This window comes from Kogia breviceps, chromosome 4 (assembly GCF_026419965.1).
Source record: "Kogia breviceps isolate mKogBre1 chromosome 4, mKogBre1 haplotype 1, whole genome shotgun sequence".
Taxonomy (NCBI): domain Eukaryota; kingdom Metazoa; phylum Chordata; class Mammalia; order Artiodactyla; family Physeteridae; genus Kogia; species Kogia breviceps.
Window position 1 is genome coordinate 175,997,098 of NC_081313.1, and position 23,902 is coordinate 176,020,999.

At 42.0% G+C, this 23,902-nt stretch overlaps 2 protein-coding genes across 2 annotated transcripts in view; one reads left to right on the forward strand and one right to left on the reverse strand.

Moving 5' to 3' along the window:
- Positions 1 to 2,482: 2,482 nt before the first annotated feature.
- ZNF699 (zinc finger protein 699) overlaps positions 2,483 to 23,902 on the forward strand; it is a 98,593-nt gene continuing 77,173 nt past the window's right edge. The window contains exon 1 of the mRNA XM_067032847.1: positions 2,483 to 2,833. Coding sequence (XP_066888948.1) covers positions 2,806 to 2,833 — 28 coding nt within the window. The 5' untranslated portion in view covers positions 2,483 to 2,805. The remainder of the gene's footprint in view (positions 2,834 to 23,902) is intronic.
- Positions 18,249 to 23,902, reverse strand: part of LOC131755840 (zinc finger protein 426-like) — a 31,559-nt gene continuing 25,905 nt past the window's right edge. The window contains exon 8 of the mRNA XM_067032852.1: positions 18,249 to 18,879. Coding sequence (XP_066888953.1) covers positions 18,641 to 18,879 — 239 coding nt within the window. The 3' untranslated portion in view covers positions 18,249 to 18,640. The remainder of the gene's footprint in view (positions 18,880 to 23,902) is intronic.

Consider the following 23,902-nt stretch of genomic DNA (forward strand, 5'->3'; position numbering starts at 1 on the left):
TTTAGGTAATTTTTCTCTTTAAGGAAATGTTCCAGATCTAATAATAGCATAAATAATGGAATATAAAAGAAAACAAAACTATAGTCAAGAAGCATCAGGTTCCTCTTCTTAAGCATGTTTCTCACATGATTAAGAAGAGGGAATAGATACAGAAGGGTATATTACACATATTTGGGTACTATTTTTTTTTAAGAATTTTATTTATTTTTATTTTAAAAATTAATTAATTTATTTTTGACTGCATTGGGTCTTCGTTGTTGTGGGCAGGCTTTTCTCTAGTTGTGGCGAGTGGGAGCTACGCTTCTCATTGCGGTGGCTTCTCTTGTTGCGGAGCATGGGTTCTAGGCGTGCGGGCTTCAGTAGTTGTGGCACACAGGCTCAGCAGTTGTGGCACATGGGCTTAGTTGCTCCACAGCATGTGGAATCCTCCTGGACCAGGGCTCGAAACTGTCTCCCCTGCATTGGCAGGAGGGTTCCTAACCACTGTGCCACCAGGGAAGTCCTATTTGGGTACTATTATGGACTGAATTGTGTTCACTCAAAGTTCCTAAGTTGATGTCCTAATTAGCAGTGCCTTAAAATGTGAATGTATTTGGAGAAAGTGCCTTTAAAGAGGTAATTAATTTAACATGTGGTCACTAGGGTGAACCTTAATTCAATCACCCTGGTGTCCCTATAAGAAGTGGAGACCAGAACATACAGAGAGACCAGGGCACCCTGCACAGAGGGGTGACCATGTGCAGAGTCAGCATGAGGGTGGCCGCCTGCAGTCCAAGTGAAACGGAGCAGGACCCTATGGTCTACGTCCTCCTTTTGTCTGTGGAAAAACTTTAGCCAAAGAATAAGTTTAATCAGAGAAGTGAGAAAATGCAGAAACAAAGGAAAACAGTTAAAGGAGACTTTATTATTATTAAATAATAATAGTTTAGTCATTAAGCAGAGTCAAGTACTTTTAGTTCCTCCTCAAGGGCTCTAGATAATATTCTGAGCCCTATCCTGTGAGCCGTCTTGTAGATACTGAAACCCCACCAGGTGGAAGAAGTTAACGACATGATGACCAGACTGTAGCCATGACGTAAGCTGCCACGATTCTGAGAACTGCCATCAAGGAAATGGGAACAAACCGACCCTGGATCTGAAGTTAACTGTACTTAATCAAGATGACTCTGATTAGATTACCACATGACCAATTTCAAGAAGACTGTCAGAGCTGACTGTACTGTTTCTGCATGTAGCCGCCTCCCTTCATCTATAAAAGCTCTTGCCCCCTGATTGTCAGTGGGGGTGGGGGTGGGAGTCGGCCTTTGGACAGGAATCTGCCCTCCACCCCAGTTGCTGGAATCCAAAGTAAAGCAAACTTTCCTGTCCACCAACCTTGCCTCTCTACTGGCTTTTGAGCAGTGAGCAGCCAGATCCTACTTTTGGTTACACAAGGAGACAGGCCTCAGAGGAGACCAGCATTGCCGGGACCTTAATATTGAACTTCCAGCCTCCAGGATTGTGAGAAAATGAATTTCTATTGTTAAAGGCACCCCGTCTGGTATTTTGTTATGGCAGCCCCGGCAAACTAATACAGGTGCCAAGGCAAAATCCTCTTGCCTCATCTTTTACTTGGGCAATGTCTGCTGTTAATTATTTCAATGGAAGCAGTGACAAGCTTTGCCCAGCTCCAGTTGGACAGCATCTTCCCACACGCCCATGCCAAGTACCTTCTGCTTCTTGCCCTGAAGCTTCTCTGATACCACACTATGGGATATCTGAGGGAATCTGCTGTGTATTTAGAAGTGTGCAACTCAGAAATATAGGGATGCTAATCTCTCTTGGACCACCTCTGGCTCATAGAAAGCATGGGCTGATGTCTCTTCATCTACTGAGTGGAAAGTTCTGAGATCTATATCATGATGTACCTCAGAAGGGTTTGGTGGGATTTAGCACTAGCCATCAATAAAGGAATCAACATTTTTTTTAAGAAAGGGGAAATAAAGGTTAAATACAGGACTGAACGGAGGAGATAGACCATCTCATGGATTGGCAGGCTTATCAATATGTGAAGATCATTCTAAAGGCTCCAGGAAGTTGAGGACAGGCAGGTAGAAGAGCCTTTGAGGAGCATCCTGAGGGGTGAGTACGCACCCCGGTTCTCTCCTTCTGACCTCTAACCCTGGCGCTGGGCCTTACACCACCTCCAACACCACTTCCGGATGTGGACACCGCCCTCTGGCCGGAGCCCCGCCCACAGGCCTAGTTCCAGCCTCAACTTTGTCCGCTGGACCTCTTCCTGCGCCCGGCCCCGACCCCGAATCGACCCCAGGCCCCTCAACCGCAACGTGGGGAGAAACGACAAGTTTCCTCCTGCAATGGTGGAACTTGGCTGACAGCCCCAACCTCAGAGTCCCGCCCCGCCACGACCGAGGTAGGAAGCGGAAGTGCGTCACTGGTGCGCGGCAGTCTTCTGTCCCGCGGTTGCGCTCCTCGAGGGAGGAGTCGCTTTGGTCGTCGTGCGTTGCAGCGTGTTCTTGGTGAGGCCCGCGTTAAGGGAGTGCTCTGGGATGTACGGAACGCATTAAAGGACAGGTTTGGCTCGGGCTTTCGGAGGGGTCTCCTTGGGCAGGCCTGGCCCCTCCTCTCACGTTCGCCCGGACCTGAGCCCCCGCCTTCAGCGAGGTCGTAGGTGCGGCAAGGGGCGCCTGCGGGTTTTGTCATGCACGTGCTTCCCTATTCGGAAGCCTGTGACTTTAGTCCACGAGGACATGAATATCCGCTGTTCCAGCCAGGCTGCTCAGGCCCCTGCACCTTCTGGCTATCATGAAAGTAGTGATCCTGCCGTGTTCGTGTGAGTATGAGGGTGTCCGCTTGAAAATGCAAGAGTTGGGAGTTGAGTTTATTGAGTGTGTTACTGAGGACTGTTGCCCGGGAGTCAGCCTCTGAGATAGCTCTGAGAAATGGTTCTGAAGAGGTAAGGGGGGATGTTAGTATATATGTAGTTTTGGAGAAGGGTATGTATAATTGACCACAAAAAATTAATCAGTCGATCTAAGAAAGAATTGGAAAATTTGATTCAAGCCAAATTTGAGGATTATAACCCTGGAAGAGCATCTCAGAACGGTCTGAGAAGTGTTTCGCCTTTTAGAAGTCAAGACTCAGTTTATGTAAGTTTTTTGAGACAAAGGGCTTTACATTAAATGACTTTTTTCCCGCCGCGCCTCGCAGCATGCAGGATCTTAGTTCCCAGGGATGGAACCCACGTTCCCTGCTCTTGAAGCGCCGGAGTCTTAATCACTGGAGCGCCGGGGAAGTTCCTCAGTGGTGCATTATTGACAGTTTACATAATCCAGATTGAAGCGCCATTGTAGTGGGTTATGTGACCCTTTACAAGGTTAAGAAGGGTTGTTACCTTTTAAGTTGTCTTGATGCTAGGAGAATGTTGCTGTTTATGGTTGAGCAGATACTCCTGTGGATGGGGGAGGTTTGGTCAATGCATAATGTGGGTACACAATACACAGTGGGGGGAGAGGGGAGGCCAAAGGGTAGAGAAGAGTTTTTTAATGTATAAATTTTCCTTGTCTTGCCATAAATATGGATTTTATTTCACATAATCAAGCATCTTGGCGCAAGGTTCCTGCTAGTCAGGAGGAACAGATACTTTAGTTAATGGTTTTAGTGTGTTTCTAAGTGTAGGAGAATGCAAGAATTGGGGTTCGTAAAATTTTCTTCTGAAAATATCTAATTATCTGAAAGCATGTTCTGCCAGTTTTCCCAGAGCACAGAGTGCCTCATTCAGAACACATATGAATTCCTTTCAGGATGTGCGAAGGTCAGCCACTATGGTGTCAATGAGTCAATCTTAGTAGAACCAGCCATTCTTTGGCTGGCAAGCGAAATTGTTTCACAGGGCCTCCTCTTTTCTGTTTTTTTAAAAATTTATTTATTTATATATTTCTTTATGGCGGCGTTGGGTCTTCCTTGCTGCACACGGGCTTTCTCTAGTTGCGGTGAGTGGGGGCTACTCTTTTTTTTTTTTTTTTTTGGTGGTACGCGGGCCTCTCACTGCCGTGGCCTCTCCCGTTGCGGAGCACAGGCTCCGGACGCGCAGGCTCAGCTGCCGTGGCTCACGGGCCCAGCCGCTCCGCGGCATGTGGGATCTTCCCGGACCGGGGCACGAACCCGTGTCCCCTGCATGGGGCTACTCTTATGTTAAGAAAAGAAAAGAGCCTCCTTTTCTTATGCCGTTTCATTTGAGACTTTGTTTTCATCTTTGCATGTTCTTTATTTTTCAACAGTACAGACAGGTAGAAAGATGAGATGCTTTCTTGGGTATCCATGGTGTGCTAATTTCTGTATATTAATATATATGTCTGTCTGTAGACCACAAGTCTTTCATCTAAAGAAAAGCGAGGATCTTAGCCGCCTTGTCATCTGAACTTAGCTCGGTACACGCGCGCAGAGTTAAAACCGGGTCCTCAGGAGAAAAAGATGGGAGGATTTATGATACTGGTTCTAGAATAATTGAGATTACTATTAACAGGATTTTTGGACTACATGTGTCCCCACTGCACCCAGTTTTTGGTTTTTTTTTTTTTTTTTCGTAAAATCTTTAGGCTAAAGAAAATCTGAACACCTAGCACAATGAATGTTCACTGTGGTAGATGCACTTTTTTTTTTTTTTTTTTTTTTTGGCTGCGTTGGGTCTTCTTTGCTGCGCGGGCTTTCTCTAGTTGTGGCGAGTGGGGGCTTTTCTTCCTTGCAGTGCGTGGCCTTCTCATTGCGGTGGCTTCTCTTATTGCGGTGCACAGGCTTTAGGCACGCAGGCTTCAGTAGTTGTGGTGCGTGGGCTCAGTTATTCCGCGGCATGTGGGATCTTCCCGGACGAGGGCTCGAAACTGTGTCCCCTGCATTGGCAGGCGGATTCTTAACCCCTGCGCCACTAGGGAAGACCCAGATTCACTTATTTTTATTTAGTATTTTGCATGTTTGCTCTCTCAATGCATTGTATAGTGAACTGTTTGAAAGTTAGTAAGTTGAAAATAAATTGCATAGATGATACTTGAGCTTTAAATATTTGGTAACACATCTTTTTAAAAATTATTTTTTAATTCCATCACTATATTTATTTATTTAATTTATTTTTGGCTGCGTTGGGTCTTCGTTGCTGCGTGGGGTTTCTCTAGTTGCTGCGGGCGTGGGCTACTCTTCGTTGCGGTGCACGGGCTTCTCATTCCGGTGGCTTCTCTTGTGGAGCACGGGCTCTGGGCACGCAGGCTTCAGTAGTTGTGGCATGTGGGCTCAGTAGTTGTGGGGTATGGGCTTAGTTGCTCCATGGCATGTGGAATCTTCCCGGACCGGGGCTCGAATCTGTGTCCCCTGCATTAGCAGGCGGATTCTTAACCACTGTGCCACCAGTGAAGTCCTGGCAATGCATCTTTTAAAGATAGGAATATTGTCCTAGGAAAGCCAAAATACTATTTTGCCCACAAAAATTAAAGATAATAACATAATCTGTTGTTTACTCTGTGTAAAAACTAAACTTTTCTGTGTTGTTCCAAAATATTATTTTGGTTGTTTTTGTATCTAAGACCCAGTCAAAGTTTATATGTAGTGACTCTTTTTGTCTTTTAGTCTTTTTTATACTAGGTCAGTTCATATTGTTTGTCCAATATATTGACTTTTTGAAGAGTCACACCCAGTCTTTTAGAAAGTCACACATTTTGATAGTTCACGTTTTATTTTCAGGCTGTGTTTAAATGTTTCCTCCATGTCATGTATCAATATTTCCTGTGAAATGACAATTGGATCCAGAGCAGAGGTTCGCAAACCTTTTGTCTGAAAAGGTCCAGATAGGTGTGGACTTACTCAGCTTTGCCTTTGTACTGGGTGAGCCGCCATGGGCATAGCAGCTGTGTTCCAGAGAAACTTTATTTACAGAAACAGGCCTGTGACCAAAGGATGCCCACTCCTGGTGTAGACGCTTCAAGGTAAGTTCAGGATATATTGAGGGTGATGTGTCCATCAAATTGCATTCTGTCAGGAATACATAAATGTATGCCATCCTTTGATTTGTGATGCTAAATTTGATTACTTGCTGAAGGTAGTGATCACTAGAGCAGTCTGTTTTAAATAGAGTTTTCTGTTCGAGGAAAAAATATTGTGGGATGATACCTTGATGCTCAGAATATCTTGTTCCTCAGCAACCTTTCTAACAATTGACTTAGTATCTGTTAATAACTTGCAGTGAGTAAACTTGTGTATATATTGTTTCACATTTGCAGGGGTGTATTTTCAGGGTGAGCTTCTCAGGTTAGTTTTGTAGGTCAAAGGGAAAATATACTTTTGCTCGGTATTATAAATTCCCTTCTGTAGGTCTTTTGCCACTTTTCCGTTGCAACTTTAAAAAGCGTGACCAGAATTTATTATGGAGGAACATAAGGAAAATGTTTTGTTTTTAGCTTCTAGGCATTTGTTTTCAAAAAGAATATCCTATCCACTTCATCTTGAGTAAAAATAACATAAATACTTTTCCAGAAGTACAGTGTTTTTTTTGTTTCTATTATATTGTGCCCAGATCTTCTGTGTGAGCCTGATTTGATTTTTATGTTGTAATTCTGTTTTTGTGTTCCACTTTTTGTGCGTACTGTACTGGAACGTTTTAATGGGGGATGGCAGATCGTCTGGCAGTCCACAAATGGTCATTGAATTCCTTTCCTGAGTCAGGCCGTGTGCCAGGGACAGGAAAACAACGGCCATCAAAAGAGACAGAGTGCTGCCACCATGGGGCTTACTATGTCTATCTAGGAATTCAGATTGAAAATGAAAACTGGCAGTTTTGTAATATGGACATAGAGTGTCTTACTAGGAGGTGGTACTGTGTACTGAGAGGGACGGATATTTAAATTGTGAAATAAAGCATGAGTAGGGTTTAGGTAGTCAGGTCATTGAGCTAGGGTGAGGATTTGTAGATTGGGGAGAAAATTACAGGTGACGGGGACTGCATGAGCAAAATACTGCACAGTTGGGAGCTTATTGTTTTTATTTTTTAAACTGAGAAAGAGGTTTGGCAGAAGAAGGGAGAGTGGGGGGAGTTAGAGTGGGGAGCAGGGACAGGACCAGGAATGAGGTGGTCTGGACAGTACTCAAAGGCCAAGGAGACTACTGAAACGTTTTAAGCAGGAAAGTGATTTGACATCATTTACAACTGAAATAGAACCCAATAACTCCTACTTTGGGAAAGGACTTCTGGAAAGATGAGAGTGAAGGCATGGAGACAAGAGAGGAGAATCTTATGTTGCGTAAGTTTTAAAACACAATCATGGTGATACAGATGTCACAGTTGTTATGGAAAGAAAATGATGAAGTAATCTGAGAGTTTTGTAGAAGGAGAAAGTGAAAGAATCGGGGCATTTCCTTCATCTGTTTATTTCCTAGAGGGTATACCCCCCAATTAATGCATGCTTGATTAGCACTTAGTGAAAACATTCAACACAGGGCTGTTCTTAGGGAACTTGTAAACCATTAGAGGAGAAAACCATCTATCCAAGAAAATAAGTGTATTATTAAAATTATTAGGGTTCTGGAGCTAAAGTAGAGGACCATTTTATTTTCTCTATCTTTATGTGGGAGTAGTTGAAGGTTAAGAAAAGAGTGATATTGGGCTTCCCTGGTGGCGTGGTGGTTGAGAGTCCGCCTGCCGATGCAGGGGACACGGGTTCGTGCCCCGGTCCGGGAAGATCCCACATGCTGCGGAGCGGCTGGGCCCGTGAGCCATGGCCACTGAGCCTGCGCGTCCGGAGCCTGTGCTCCGCAACGGGAGAGGCCACAGCAGTGAGAGGCCCGCGTACAGGAAAAAAAAAAAAAAAAAGAAAAGAGTGATATTTAAGTCATAAAAAGATAAGGCGTAGGAGTTATCCATGTTGGACGTGAGGGGAGTAGGAGGTAGGGAAAGTGTTCTGTATCTGGTTGATTACATTTCTAGGGTGACAGAGGGGAGTGCATCAAGGGTTACTCCCAGATTTGACAGTGGAGCCATTTTACTTGATTGGCAAAAATGCTGAGGGAGGAATCTAATCTTCAATGTAGAATTGACAGGAAAAACAAGTAGTATCTTTTTAAATGCTGTGAATCAAGAGAAAATATGAATGTGTTTTAATTTTATGAGCAGCAAATTCATTCAACAATTTAATCAGAATCAGTGGCTGAGCACTGAAAAATAACTTCTCCATAAAAATTCAATTTGTTATTATAATCCGAGCAGATGCTTATCTACGTAAACATATGGTGGTTTGGACATACCTTTTCCTACTGAAAAGAGGACTCTGATTCCCTAAAGGTTCATCCAGAGTAACCAGTCCTGTTTGACTCTTTATAGACACTGATGTATTAGGGAACTAGGATCACTCCATAAGTAAATGATGAGAAGATTCCCCTGGCAACGTGGGTTGCCACAAAGCACTGAAGTGTCCATGTGATGTGGCAATTTCCATATTACTTTGTGTATTTGCCACTTCTTGGTCCCAGTGAAGTAGCTGTGACATCGTGAAGTAATTGATGAAGGTTCTGAAGATAAAGTTGGTGAGGATGTGCATATACTGTTGGTTGGGGAGTTCACTGGAAAGCAATTTAAAATTTGCATATATGCCTGCACGTGTGTATCAAGATAAAAGTAAAAACTTTTCATTCCAGTGTTATCTGAAAGAATCCTAAGTTGGAAACAATTCACATGTGGATTAACAGAAGAATGGACAAATTGTGGTATGCTTACACCATTGGAAAACTCTGAAGCAAATGGAAGGAATAAATCAAAGGTAGATGCAACAGTGTGGATAAACTTCACAAACATAATGTTGAGTTAAAGAAGCCAGACACAAAAGAGAGCATGGCCCTAATAGGGACATGAAAAGATGCTCAACATCGCTCATCGTTAGAGAAAATGCAGATCAAAACTACAATGAGGTACCACCTCAAACAAGCCAGAATGGCCATCATTAAAAAGTCTACAAATAACAAATGCTGGAGAGGGTGTGGAGAGAAGGGGATCCTCCTACACTGTTGGTGGGAATGTAAATTGGTGCAGCCACTGTGGAAAACAGTGTGGAGGTTCCTCAAAAAACTAAAAATAGAGTTGCTGTGTGATCTGGCATTCCCAGTCCTGGACATACATCTGGACAAAACTATAATTTGAAAAGATACACGCACCCCTGTGTTCATAGTAACACTGTTTACAATAGCCAAGACATGGAAACAACCTGAATGTCCACTGACAGATGAATGGTTAAATAAGATGTGATATACATATATTATCTATATATAGAGAGATATAGATATCTCTATGTATTTATATATATGATGGAATATATATATCTTTTTTTACTCAGCCATAGAAAAGAATGAAACAGTGCCATTTGCAACAACATGGATAGACCTAGAGATTATCATACTAAGTGAAATAAGTCAGAAAGACAGATACCATATGATATCATTTACATATGGAATCTATATATGACACAAATGAACTTATTTATATAACAGAAAGAGACTCACAGACATAGAGAAGACTTGTGGTTACCAAGAGGGAGAGTGGGTAGGGGAGGGATGGATTGGGAGTTTGGGATTAGCAGATGCAAACTATTATATATAGAACGGATAAACAAGGTCCTACTGCATAGCACAGGGAACTACATTCAATATCCTGTAATAGGGCTTCCCTGGTGGTGCAGTGGTTGAGAGTCCGCCTGCAGATGCAGGGGACGCGGGTTCATGTCCCGGTCCGGGAAGATCCCACGTGCCGCGGAGCGGCTGGGCCCGTGAGCCATGGCCGCTGAGCCTGCGCGTCCGGAGCCTGTGCTCCGCAGCGGGAGAGGCCACAACAGTGAGAGGCCCGCATACCGCAAAAAAAAAAAAAAAAAAAATCCTGTAATAAACCATAGTGGAAAAGAAAAAGCATGCCCTCTGATGCAGACCTCATTAGGGAAGGTGTATGTATTAGTTATCCATTGCTGCCTAACATGTTGAAGCAAATTTTGAGCCTTAAAACAACACACATTTATTTCTCACAGTTTCTTTGGGTCAGGAGTACAGATACAACTTAGGCAGGTACTCTTCTCAGCATATCTCTCCACACTGCAGTGAAAGTATTTGTTGAGTTGCTTTTTCATCAGGCTTAATTAGGGAAACTTAACGAGAGCTTAACCAGGGAAGATACTTGTTCTACAGTCACTTGGGTAACTTGAAAAATTAATTTCCTTACAGCTGTAGAACAGCTTGCTGGTGCCAGCTTGACGCTGCCTTTGACTCCTAGAGGCCACAAAAAGTTTCTACACACAGGGCCACATACTTCATTGAGCCAGCTATCAGAGGGTCTGGACTCAGAGAGGGCCTGGAGCCTCTGTAGAATTCTAGACTTAACGCCTGGTGAAGTCAGCCCTCTAATATAATTCCTGTATTGGTGACTGAAATCAGCCTTATTAAATGTAGGTCACTGCTGAGTCCAAATTTCAGCCATTCAACAAAGCAAGCTGTTAGAACCATCTCCAAGTCCATGAGCTAATATATTAAGTCCAGACTAACAAGCACACCATGTCAGTCAGTTGGCTTGTTTAGATTATATTCCAATCTTCTTGGTCTAACAACCTTAGAATCCATTCCTACACACGTTCCCTGGTCTCTTCTGATACATATTTGCTGAGTGGATTTCTTTCGTATGTAAGCGATTTTCTCCTGGCTTATGGTGCACACCTGTCCATTTGGATTTTGCACGAGTCGTGAGTCTAGAGGCAACGGCAGATGATTGTGGTGGGTCTTGAGAATGAGCATCCCTTCCAAGGCATCTGCTCCGAGTGAGATTATCAAGCGGAGGAAGGCGAGTCTCCTCAGAAACCTAAGGACTAGCTACTTCCCTGATGAGGGAGGCTCAGAGTGTCTTGGGGGGTCAGGATTGTGGCTTTCATCTGGGTCCATATGGATGTCCCCGTGCCGAGTTTCCTGTCTCATTCTTCTCTGATGACTACCCTCATTTTCATATGACAAAGTACGGGAGACTGACTTTAACCCTGTTGAATAATTGAACTTTACATATGACTTTTAGCAATATCTTCCCTGTGTTACCACATGAAAAGAGTTTTTTTGTTTTTTAAAGTCTGAGCTTTTTAATTAATTAATTAATTTTTGGCTGTGTTGGGTCTTCGTTTCTGTGCGAGGGCTTTCTCTAGTTGTGGCGAGCGGGGGCCACTCTTCATCGCGGTGCGCGGGCCTCTCACCGTCGTGGCCTCTCTTGTTGCGGAGCACAGGCTCCGGACGCGCAGGCTCAGTAGCTGTGGCTCATGGGCCTAGTTGCTCCGCGGCATGTGGGATCTTCCCAGACTAGGGCTCGAACCTGTGTCCCCTGCATCGGCAGGCAGATTCTCAACCACTGTGCCACCAGGGAAGCCCCATGAAAAGAGTTTTTAACCTGTCATGGAATCTCTCTGGTCTCAGAATTTGACTTGAGCTCCAAGGTAGCAGATCTGACCTTGTCATTTTCTGGGCAGCTATACTCAAAAGAATCCATCCCTCATCACATCCATTTTAATCATCATTATTGTTGTACCATTAAGTGTAGCATTCGCCTAGTGTCCCAAGGCGAATACCGTAATCACCATAGGGGATAGCTTGACCGCTGTAATTCTGTGAATGTCTTTTCCATTGGTAAGGTGCTGAGCTGTATGCCCGAGTCCAAAGGCTTCACCAAACATATCCCAAATCTTATCTTTACTGCTTTGTCTCCAGGGATCACTGTACTCAATTCTGTATGAGTCTACATGAAATTAGGAGGCAGAAATCACACTTAAGCTGGAGAATTGTGATAAAAAGATGTAAAGGGAATTCTAACGCATGTCCTAGAGTTCATGGAGAGTACCTAGGGAAGGCCCAAACTTGTAGGGGGGTTCTCTCCCGAAGACTGGACTCAGACCTTGCTGGAGGAGGGGGTGTGGCAGCCTGTTAGATGGTGAAGAAGTTTTCTAGGTGCAGAAGAGCCATGACTGTGGGAAGATGTAGAGAGGGAATTGGGGTGCCACTGCCAGTGCAGGACCTAGAGCACTAAATGTCCGGGCAAGGAGGCTGTGGGAAGCAAGTTAAAGGTGTGCAGATAAGCTGACGCTGGTGTAAGTGCTCAGAAGAAGATGGTGTTCCTCCCACCCTTACATTCTTTCTTTCTTTTCTTTCTGTTGCTGGTTTTTTTTGCCACACTGTGGCTTGCAGGATTTTAATTCCCAGGCCAGGGATTGAACCCTGGCTTCAGCAGTGAAAGCGTGGAGTCCTAACCACTGGACCACCAGGGAACATCCCACACATACATTCTTAGAGTAATTAAATACATTTCTGAAGACTGAAATATATGTTGTGTTATGTACAGTTATTTAGCTATAATGTAGATGTACTTGAAGAGTGATGTGAAGGATCTCTGGTGTTTTTCAATCACCAATCACTGAGTGACTTCATTGGGCCTGACTCTGCTATTCTTTGTACTGGTGGATGCTGACATCCAAAACAGACAGAGTGTTACCTATGATGTGCAAAAACCAAAAAAACAGACAAAAACTCTCCACGAAAAAGCTGATCCTAATGTTAGACAACACTGTGAAAAAGCATTGCTGCAAATACTGAGGTCATTGTATAAAAGATTCTGTTTCTCCAAAAATTAAAAAATAAAATGTATATCCCCTCAATAATATTGTTGCAAATATCTCAAACACTGAATGACAGGAGTAGAAGTAGACAAATCTGCAGTTCTAGTGGGAGATTTTAATATATTTCACACATATTTTTCATTAAACAGAGGAAAATCAACTAGTATATACATTTGAAAATAATGTGGAAACTGCTTAATATACATATATTGCATTGTGTATCTCGTACCTGAGTGAAATCAGAAAGTACTTGTCTGGGAGTTGAGTGTGAAGGAATGGACTGGAAGGGGCAAGAAAGCTTTGCAGGGAGATAACTGTGTTCAGTATCTTGAATAGAAAGGTGATCACATATGTGTACGCAGTTGTTAAAACTCATCCACTAAATACTTAATATCTGTGTATTTGATTAGACATTAATTATATCCATTTAAAATATACCTAAAGTGCAACATTCTATTAGAAACCACCTGACTAAAGACATTTTGGGCTAATTCAGACCAAGGATCTGTAGTTTGAGACCCCTAGTAGTAAATTTATACTAAGAATCTAAACACATATTTTTTTATGACCATTATGTTTTGAGTTTTAGTCTTCTCAACTGAAGAATAAGTACTGTGGAGTTAGGGCGAATTTGTTTCACTGATATTTATATCTGTGGAACTTTCATTGTCATCATTTGAATACCATTTTGTACATTAGCATTTGGTCTCTTGGTCTTTGTTTGATTAGAGGTTATTGATATTTAACAAAAGAAATTAACCCTAAATACAGAATGTTAGAAGAGAAAGAACACGAAGGACGTCTATGGAAGAAATGAATAAACGTAAAAGTGAATTTGGTAGAAAATGGAACTGATAAATAACATGAAAAGGCAGTTGTTTGAAAAGATTCGTAAAATAGACATATGTTGAACAATGTATGATAGGGCAGCAGACCTGTTTGTTTCCAACTGAGACTTATGGGGGATTCTCAGTTCTTTCATGTATTCTGAGTTCTTTTGTAAAAGATTTGAAATTCTTTTTTTTTTTTTTTTTTTGAGTCAGATGTGGAAGAACCAATGATTATTTTCATTTTGTTTCATTATTTTGCCTAGGAATCAGCAGAATATATGTGCTTTCTCTCTCTCTCTGTGTGTGTGTGTATGTGTGTGTGTGATTTTCTTACCTGCTTGTTTTCCCATATCACTGATGTCTTTATTTACTTATTTATTTATGGCTGCATTGGGTCTTTGTTGCGGTACACGGGCTTCTTATTGTGGCTTCTCTTGTTGCTGAGCACAGGCTGTGGGTGTGTGGGCTTCAGTAGTTGTGGCGCACAGGCTTAGTTGCTCCGCGGCATGCGGAATCTTCCTGGACCAGGGCTCAAACCTGTGTCCCCTGCATTAGCAGGCAGATTCTTAACCACGGCGCCAACAGGGAAGTCCTCACTGATGTCATGATACATCAGTTATTATTGTCTGTATTCTCCAGTAGGAATGTTGAATCATAATGCCTAGACATTTTCTTTGTACAGTACTATTAATAACTTCCTAATTATTTACTAAAAGAATAAAGGAATAATAAGCCTGTCATAAGATCCCAAAAGGAGGCCCAAAGCTTCATACTTCTCCAGCATCTATTAAGGGAAGCTTAAGTGTGTTGACTGAATAAAATATTTCATTTTTCAGGGCTTCCCTTGCAAGTCCAGTGGTTAAGACTCTGCGCTTCCAATGCAGGTGGCATGGGTTTGATCCCTGGTTGGGGAACTGAGATCCCACATGCTGTGTGGTGCAACCAAAAAAAAAAAACTTCATTTTTTTTCTCTTCACATGGGCAACAGCAGCCGACACTTTTGCTGTCCAGTACATATATAGTGTGTAAGGGGGAGGCGTAAATTAGGTGCTTGGGATTAACATACTACTATATATAAAATAGATAACCAACCAGGACCTACAGTAGAGCACAGGGAGCTATACTCAATATTCTGTAATAACCTATATGGGAAAAGAATCTTGAAAAAGAATGAATATATATATATATATATATATATATATATATATATATATATATATATATATATATATAACTGAATCACTTTGCTGTACACCTGAAACTAACACATTGTGAATACTTCAGTAAAATTAAAATAATAATTAAAAAACCAAATATAGTGTGCAGATTATACAGTGAAAATATTTTCAGTACCAACAATAACAAATGAAGAAAAGTTAGCTTATTTATAAGAATATATTTTATTTTACCCCATATATCCTAAAATATTACTTAAGCATGTAATCTACTAAAAATGAGATATTTTACATTACTTACTTCATTTAAAGTGTCCAAAATTCACTGCACCGTAAATTTTTATCAGCTATACTTGATTAGTGTGTATTTATTTATATATATGTTTTGGCCGCGCCACGCGGCATGCGGGATCTTACTTCCCCAACCAGGGATGGAACCCGTGACCCCTGCAGTGGAAGTGCGGAGTCTCAACCACTCAACCGCCAGGGGAGTCCCTTGATTAGTGTTCAGATCATATAAAACTTACAGTTGAAAGAGCAGATTCAAATACTGAAGTTGTTCCAAATATATAAGGGACTTAAACTCCTTGTGAGACATCTGGTACATGATGGTTGTCAGTAAATGGCAGTTGATGTTACTGATACTCTTGTTATAGAGCACACTGTTTTAGTAGCTTTCATATATGTCATCTACACAGGAAGAACTAATTTATCATGTTGGATGACTGATAATTAATATTTGTTGATTTATGATTGATACGAAGCAGGGCTCCAGATAATGGTACCTCCAGGGGAATGGAGATGGCCCTATCCACTTATATCCTTAAGCTGCCCTGAAATGATCTTGGTTCAGGAAAAGAGTGTTTATGCTAATTTCACCTTCAGCCTTATCGGATGACAGCCTATCATATATGTCATGATAAGTCCTCGAGAATGCTTTTTTTCCCCAGAGACTCAGCTTTAGGTTCTGCCTTTACAATGCAGATTTCTTTGGTCTGGGCTGGAGCGGTCATGCTGCTTGTTGATCTAGGAGGAAGTGAAATGGACCAGAGAATGCTGTTCTCTAAGACAGCTTCCTGATCTGTAAGCATTAGGTAGAGTTGTTGCGTGCATAATCCTATACATGTGTTTTATTGCCTTGATAAGCGAAGAGTCACATTACTCAGGGCTTATGTTTCCTTACCTGTGAAATGAACCCATTATTCTTTGCCAGGTGGGTAACACGGCACACCATTTACCTCTCTGGCTCCAGGTGAGACAGGACTACTCTGTTATTTCATGGCAGTAATGTGTATTTGTGAGTTTTTTGATTTTCGTTTTTATTTTTTATTATTTTATTATTACTTTTTATTTCGGCCATGTTGGGTCTTAGTTGCTGTGCGAGGGCTTTCTCTAGTTGCTGCAAGTGGGGGCTACTGTTCATTGCAGTGTGCAGGCTTCTTATATGCGGTGGCTTCTCTTGTTGTGGAGCGTGGGCTCTAGGTGTGAGGGCTTCAGTAGTTGCAGCACACAGGCTCAGTAGTTGTGGCATGCAAGCCCTAGAGCGTGCAGGCTTCAGTAGTTGCGGCACGTGGGTTTAGTAGTTGTGGCGTGCAGGCTCTAGGACACGCTGGCTTCAGTAGCTGTGGTGTGTGGGCTCAGGAGTTGTGGCTCACAGGCTTAGCTGCTCCACGGCATGTGGGATCTTCCCAGACCAGGGATCGAACCCATGTCCCCTGCATTGGCAGGCGGATTCTTAACCACCGCACCTCAGGGGAAGTCCCGGCTTTTGGTTTTTAGTGTGTGTTGATCCCAAAGTTGTAATGTTGATTTTATTTTTTTATTTTTAAATTTTTTGTTGATGTATAGTTGATTTACAATAGTATATTTGTTTCAGGTGTACAACATAATGATTCAATATTTTAATAGATTATACTCCATTTAAAGTTGTTACAAAATATTGGCTGTATTCCCTGTGCTGTACAGTATATCCTTGTAGCTTATTTATTTTATACATAATATTTATAGCTTGTACCTCTTAGTCCCCTACCCTGATCTTACTGGCCTCTCTTCCCCTACCCCACTGATAGCCACTAGTTTGTTCTCTATACCTCTGAGTCTGTTATTTATTTATTTTTTTTTTTCCGGTACGCAGGCCTCTCACTGTTGTGGCCTCTCCCGTTGCGGAGCACAGGCTCCGGACGCGCAGGCTCAGCGGCCGTGGCTCACGGGACTAGCCGCTCTGCGGCATGTGGGATCTTCCCGGACCAGGGCACGAACCCGTGTCCCCTGCATCGGCAGGCGGACTCTCAACCACTGCGCCACCAGGGAAGCCCTGAGTCTGTTATTATATTCATTTGTTTCCTTCATTTTTTAGATTTCACATATGAGTGATAACATGTAGTATTTGTCTTTGTCTGACGTGTTTCATTAAGCATAATACCCTCCAGGTCTATCCATGCTATTGCACATGGCAAAATTTGATTCTTTTTTATGTCTGAATAATATTTCATTTTGTGAATCTTCTTTATCCATTCGTGTGTTGATGGACACTTAGGTTGCTTCTGTATCTTGGTTACTGTAAATGTTGCTGTGAACATTGGGGTGCATGTATCTTTTCAAATTATTGTTTTCCTTTGGATATATACCCAAAGGAGTGCAATTGCTGGACCATATTGTAGTTTCTTGAGGAATCTCCATACTGTTTTCCATAGTGGCTGTACCAATTTACATTCCCACCAACAGAATATGAGGGTTCCCTTTTTTTTCACATCCTCACCAAATTTGTTATTTATTGTCTTTTTGATGATAGCCATTCTGACTGGTGTGAGGTGATATCTCATTGTAGTTTTGATTTGCATTCATCTGATGATAAGTGATGTTGAGTATCTTTTCATGTGCCTGTTGGCCATCTGTATGTGTTCTTTGGGAAAATGTGTTTTCAGGTCTTCTGTTCATTTTTTAATGGGATTTTTTTTTTTTTTTTTTTTTTTGCGGTACGCGGGTCTCTCACTATTGTGGCCTCTCCCACTGCGGAGCACAGGCTCTGGACGCGCAGGCCCAGCAGCCATGGCTCACGGGCCCAGCCGCTCTGCGGCACGTGGGATCTTCCCGGACCGGGGCACGAACCCGCGTCCCCTGCATCGGCAGGCGGACCCTCAACCACTGCGCCACCAGGGAAGCCCCCATTTGTATCATTTATTAAAGACTCCACATATAAGTGATATCATATGATACTGTCTTCCTCTGTCTGACTCACTTCACTCAGTATGACAATCTCTAGGCCCATCCATGTTGCTGTAAATATTATCTCATTCATTTTTTCATGGCCGAGTAATATTCCATCATATATATGTACCACATATTCTTAATCCATTCCTCTGTTGATGGACATTGAGGTGGGAATGTTTTGACAGCTAGTTTGTTGAGGTGATTCATAGTAACATATTGCATCAGATAACTGTTATATTGCTTCATTCTTTGCCTTCCTTCTTCTTCCCTTCCTCTTTCCTTTCCTTGTTTTATTGGACATTTATTTCCCATCATGGCAGTTTGAAGATACACCAAAGATCCTAAAACATCTAGTAATGAATACAACAGAATAAACCTTGTTTTCTAATGTGGTTTATTTTGGGGGAAGGGATGCCTCTGGACGTGCCAGTAGGAATGATAGTTACACACTTCTGAAATGTATTCAGTCCACTTTTTGAGGAGAATATTGATAGAACTGAGTCTGCAGTGAAGGATGGCATGGTAGAAGTGGTTAGTATTTCTCCTACATTCCCTGGGATCCCTTCACATCCCCACTGCACCCCAGCCTGACTGCCACTGTCACCACCAGGTGGAACCTACTTTTCCCAACACATGATGGTAGACGTGACATAGAATTATGCCCCACCAGGGACAGTTCTTGATGGACAGTGTGGGGTGTACCATCTTCTGCACCCCTCAGCTGGAATAATTCTGAAGTTTGGATTTTGTGCCATTTTCCAGAACTTCCCTACAGGATGGAAACTCTGCTCACTCCTGCGGGAGCTGACTTAAGGTAAACTTCACTGGATGTGTTCTCTTCCCTGTATCCCTTCTCCTCTCTCCAACCTACATACCATGGTCCTTGCTCCTTCCAATAAAGTGCTTGCACGTGAATCCTTGGATCGGCATCTGCTTCTGGGGAACCAAAGCTGAGACAGATGATAAAGACTGAAGAGTATCCAACAATACCATGAATGGAACTAAGGACTTTGGGGGCAAAAAACAACAAAAACAAAACAAGTATCAGATATGTACTAAGATCTTCAAAAGTACTGGAAAATCATAAGTTTTTAGTGAGGAAAAACATATTCAGTGTGGCTTTAATTTAATTTGATTCTACTAAGTTTAATCCATAGTGTATTTATTGCCTACTTCATACAAACTCAACTGGGGACCAAAGAGGTAAACATGCCTGAAATAGAGTGGTAACCATAATAATATTGGTGTGTAATAAGGCATGCTGAAAACAAAGGTAAAACTTTTCAACTCACCTTAAGTCTAGAAAAAAAATTTTTTAAATTTATTTAACAGATTTATTGCAGGATCATTTATATACCATTCATTCAGCCATTGAAAGCATAAGTTCAATAGTTTTGGTAAATTTATAGAGTTATGCAACCATCACCACAATCCACAGACCATTTCTATCATCCTAGAAAGTTCCCTAATGCCCATTTGCAGGTATTATCAACTGCCACCTCAGTCCGAGGTAACCACTTATCTGCTTCTGTCTCTTTATAAACTGGCCTTTTCTAGCTATTTTATATAAATGGAATCATACAATAGATGAGCTATTGTGTCTGGCTTCTTTCACTTAGCAGAATGATTTGTCAGGGTTATTCATGTGGAAAACATACATCAGTATTTTGTTCCTTATAATTGCAGAATAGTATTCAAACGTATGGATGTACCACATTTTGTTTATCCATTTACCAGTTGACGGCTTTGTGGGTATTTCCAGTTTGGGGTTAATATGAATAATGCTATTATGAATGCATATGAGTCTCTGTGCTAAAATGTGCTTTTATTTCTTTGGGGTAGGTATTCCAGAGTAATTAGTGGGTCATGCAGTAAATTTGTATTTAATTTATAAGAAAACGCCAAACTTGTTTTCCAAGTGGTTGCACCATTTTACATTCCCACCAGCAATGAATGAAGGTTTCAGTTTTTTCACATTTTTGCCAACACTTAGGATTCAGAAAAACTTCTGTTGGGGAATATACTTGAGCAAGAGTAACAAATAATCAGTAGAAATTTAACTGGATAATGGGTTTGGGCAGAAAACAGGATAGGAGATTGGGAACTTGAGAAAGAAGAAACCACACACACACACATGCATGTGGAAATTCAAGTAAAGCATTTCAGTAAGATATTTGGAACTTATGTCTGACTTATTAGAAATAAGCATAGATATGTAGATGGAAGACAGACTATTGATAGTCTGGTTTGACATATTAAGGATTCTAAAAGCAACTGAGCACAAGGGCCATGCTGTAATCGTGGGCATAATCTGAGGATTTTAGTATTGCTATGAGCGGGGGAAACTGGAGGCAGAGTGAAGAGTTAGGAGGCTGTTGAAGTAGTTCAGGGAAAGACGATGGGGACCTGAGCAAGCCAGTGGCAGTAAGGTAGATTTTGGAAGAGAGGTGTATTAGTTTCTTGATGCTGCTGTAGCAAATTCCTGTAAGTCCAGTGGCTTAAAGTGACAGAAATTTATTATCTTACACTTTCGGAGGTCAGAATTCTATGAAGTATCAGCAAGGGGCTTACTGCTGGATGCACGAGAGGGGACTCTCTTTGCCTTTTCCAAATTCTAGAGGCCCCCTGCACTGCTTGGCTGGTGGTCCTTCCTCCATCTTAAAAGTAAAAATATAGCTTGAAATCTCTCTTACCCCACTGCCTTCCTCTTATAATGACACTTGTGATTACATTCAGCCCACCCAAGTAATACAGGATAAATTTCCCATCTCAAAATCCTGAAGTTAATTACACCTGCAGAGTCCCTTCTGACACCGAGGCCAACATGAGTGAATGAACCATGTCCTCTGGGCTGCATCTGGACCCCACCCGCCACTAGCTGACCCCTGGCCCATCCACAGCCATGCGGGAGGAATCCTACCGTAACACTCTGCTTTACTGCTGGAGGGCTACGATGGGAGTTTGGATTTCCAGAAATTCGTATCATCTGAGACCACCTGGGCATTTCCCCTCCCCAGTGCCTAGTCACTTTAGCAAAGACTGCAAGTCCTTTTGAGGAGGGTTTGAGAGGCTACTTAGTATGGATTGTGGTGATGGCGCAAGGTCTTCCCCTTGATGAAAAGGTTCTTTCTTACTGACCTATGCCTGGAAATTGGTTAGTGGGCTGTGATTTTCTACTGTGATGACACAAATCAGTCTTTGGATTTCCAGACCTGAGACACTGTTTCAATTATGAAGCGGGTCTGGGGGGCCGTGTGACAGCTACTCAGGACACGGGGACAGGTCTGAGGTTGAATCTGCAGCCAGGGCTCCGGGAGCTCCTGGCCTCACACCCATATGTAGACAATTATTGGAAATAGTTTGGATATTGGAAGCTACCTTTTCAACTGTAACTTTTTGAGGGCTAAACACATATTAGTTACATCTGATGAATATATAGTAACCAGAGAATTTTGAATGCTCCATATGAAGGATTTAAATATCACCATTACCACTTACTATGTTGAAATGTTATGGATATGTTGGGTTAAATAAAATTTATTTAAAAAATGATCTCGGTTATCTCTTTTTGGTATATTGTGGCTGTTGAAAAAATTTAAAGTCTATATGTGGCTTACACAGTATAAACTGCAGCTGGGAATTATGAAGAAAAGAAAAATGAAATATTCAGTCAACATAGTTGATGTTCCCTTGAAGGAGCCTGGAGAAGCCTGGAGACCTGTATCTCCTTTTAAGTCCTTCTCTCTGGTTTTCTCCTTTAATCTCTCAGGAAATAATTATGTCCCTGTGCTGGAAACTGAGAAGACATGAGCACTGTATACAAAAAATGTACAAGGTCTAATTGCAACGTAAGATGCTAACAATAGAAAAAACTGGGTGTGGGGTACACTGGAATTTTCTGTACCGTCTACACGTTTGTTTTTTTTCCTGCAGATCTGAACTGCTCTGAAATTTAGAAGTTTATTTAAATATAAAAAGTGATACTGGACTTCCCTGCTGGTACAGTGGTTAAGAATCTGCCTTCCAATGCAGGGATGCGGGTTGGATCCCTGGCTGGGGAACGAAGATCCCACATGCTGCGGGGCAACTAAGCCTGCATGCTCTAGAGCCCGTGCGCCACACCTAGAGAGACGCCCATGCGTCACAAGGAAAGATTCCGCATGCCGCAACGAACATCCCACGTGCTGCGACTAAGACACAATGCAGCCAAATATATTAACGATATATTTATATTAAAAAATGTGATATTGTATGATTCCATTAATGTCAAATACAAAGACATAAAAGTCATCCTATACTATCAGAAGTCAGGAAAGTGCTTACCCTGGGAGGTCTGTGTCTGGAAAGGTACACCAGGGGATACTGGGGTGGTGGTAGTAACGTCCTGGGTCTTGATCTGTGTGTTGGTTGCAGGGGTGTGTTCCACTGTGAAAACATCGAGCTAAACACTCGTGTACTTCTTTATTTCAATAAAAAGTTAAAAGCTAAAAAAACATGTACGCAGTCTAGACGATCTGACATGATGGTAGGAGGCAGATAATAAAGTAATGATTAATATACTAGTTCAAAAGTGATAATGGGAAAAATGAAGCAGGCAAGAAAATAGGGAAGGTCCTACATACCCACAGTGGCATAAATATTCTGGGGCAGATAATGGCAGAAAAGGAAAATAAATATTGACTATTATACCTTGAACCAAAAAAGAGCAGAAAGACAATGTCATGATTTCCCCCCTACCCAACACCCTCTAAATAAATTTTGCCCAAAACTCTCTAAATAAATCTTAAGTACTGGTTAACTTCAAGAAAGTCTTGGTTGGGAAAATTCAATCGAAACAGGTCTGTTCCCTCCCCATCACCTTTGCAAAGGGGAAATGCCAAGTCAGACTTTCTCCAACATCTATGTATTGTATGAGTCTCCCTGGATGTGTGTGTCTTCTCAGAGAACCACCACTGGGAATTACTTATCAGTTCTTCTGTTTTACTTCTATTCATTTATTCTTCAGATTTCCTTCATGTTCAACCATTTGATAGCTTTTAACCTTCTGTGGTTTTAAAGGTCAACTCTATTTGGTTAAAATCAATCACAGTCTTTGTTTTTTTAATTTTTTGATAAGAGGCGATTTATTACAATAGGACACTTTTGAGGCTTACAAGCGGGCAGGGAAGAGGGTGCCACGCACAATCACAGTCTAAAACTGAAAAGCAGCCTAAATGGTAATCTTCACAACAGTATTCGAATGACAAAGGTGGAAAGTTCCTCAGTTCTTATGCATGAACAAAATCCACCATCACGATAACCCCACAGATGGGAAGCCTGAAACCATATACATCAAGTCTATATTGTCTGGCATTAGGATGTGCTTTCTTTTGGACAGATTTTACATGTCCTGGGCAGCATTATGTGTCTTTTGTTTGCCAATCTTATTTTGTTAACGCTGAAGTCATATATGGTCACAGGTGAAAACCAGCTATCTATTTCGTAGTAGAGATTCTACTTAATACCACATTCCTCAAACTGGGAAACTCTGTACTGAACAGGGCCAGAAATCTGTTTATTTTCCTGGTGACTGCATAGGATGTTTACTTTTTGTTGTTAAGATACAATTAGTGGGGCTTCCCTGGTGGCGCAGTGGTTGAGAATCTCTCTGCCAAGGCAGGGGACACGGATTCGATCTCTGGTCCAGGAAGATCCCAAATGCTGCAGAGAAACTAAGCGTGTGCTCCATAACTACTGAGGCTGCGTGCCACAACTACTGAAGCCTGCATGCCTAAAGCCCGTGCTCTGCAACAAGAGAAGCCACTGCAGTGAGAAGCCCGTGCACTGCAATGAAGAGTAGCCCCCGCTCACCACAACTAGAGAAAGCCTGTGCACAGCAATGAAGACCCAATGCAGCCAAAAGTAAATAAATTTTTAAAAAGATACAATTAGTGTACAATGAAAAGCACATGTAAGCATTCAGGGAATGACTTTGGAAAACTGCACATACTTGAGTAATCACCAGCTGAAACAAGATACAGAACATAATTAT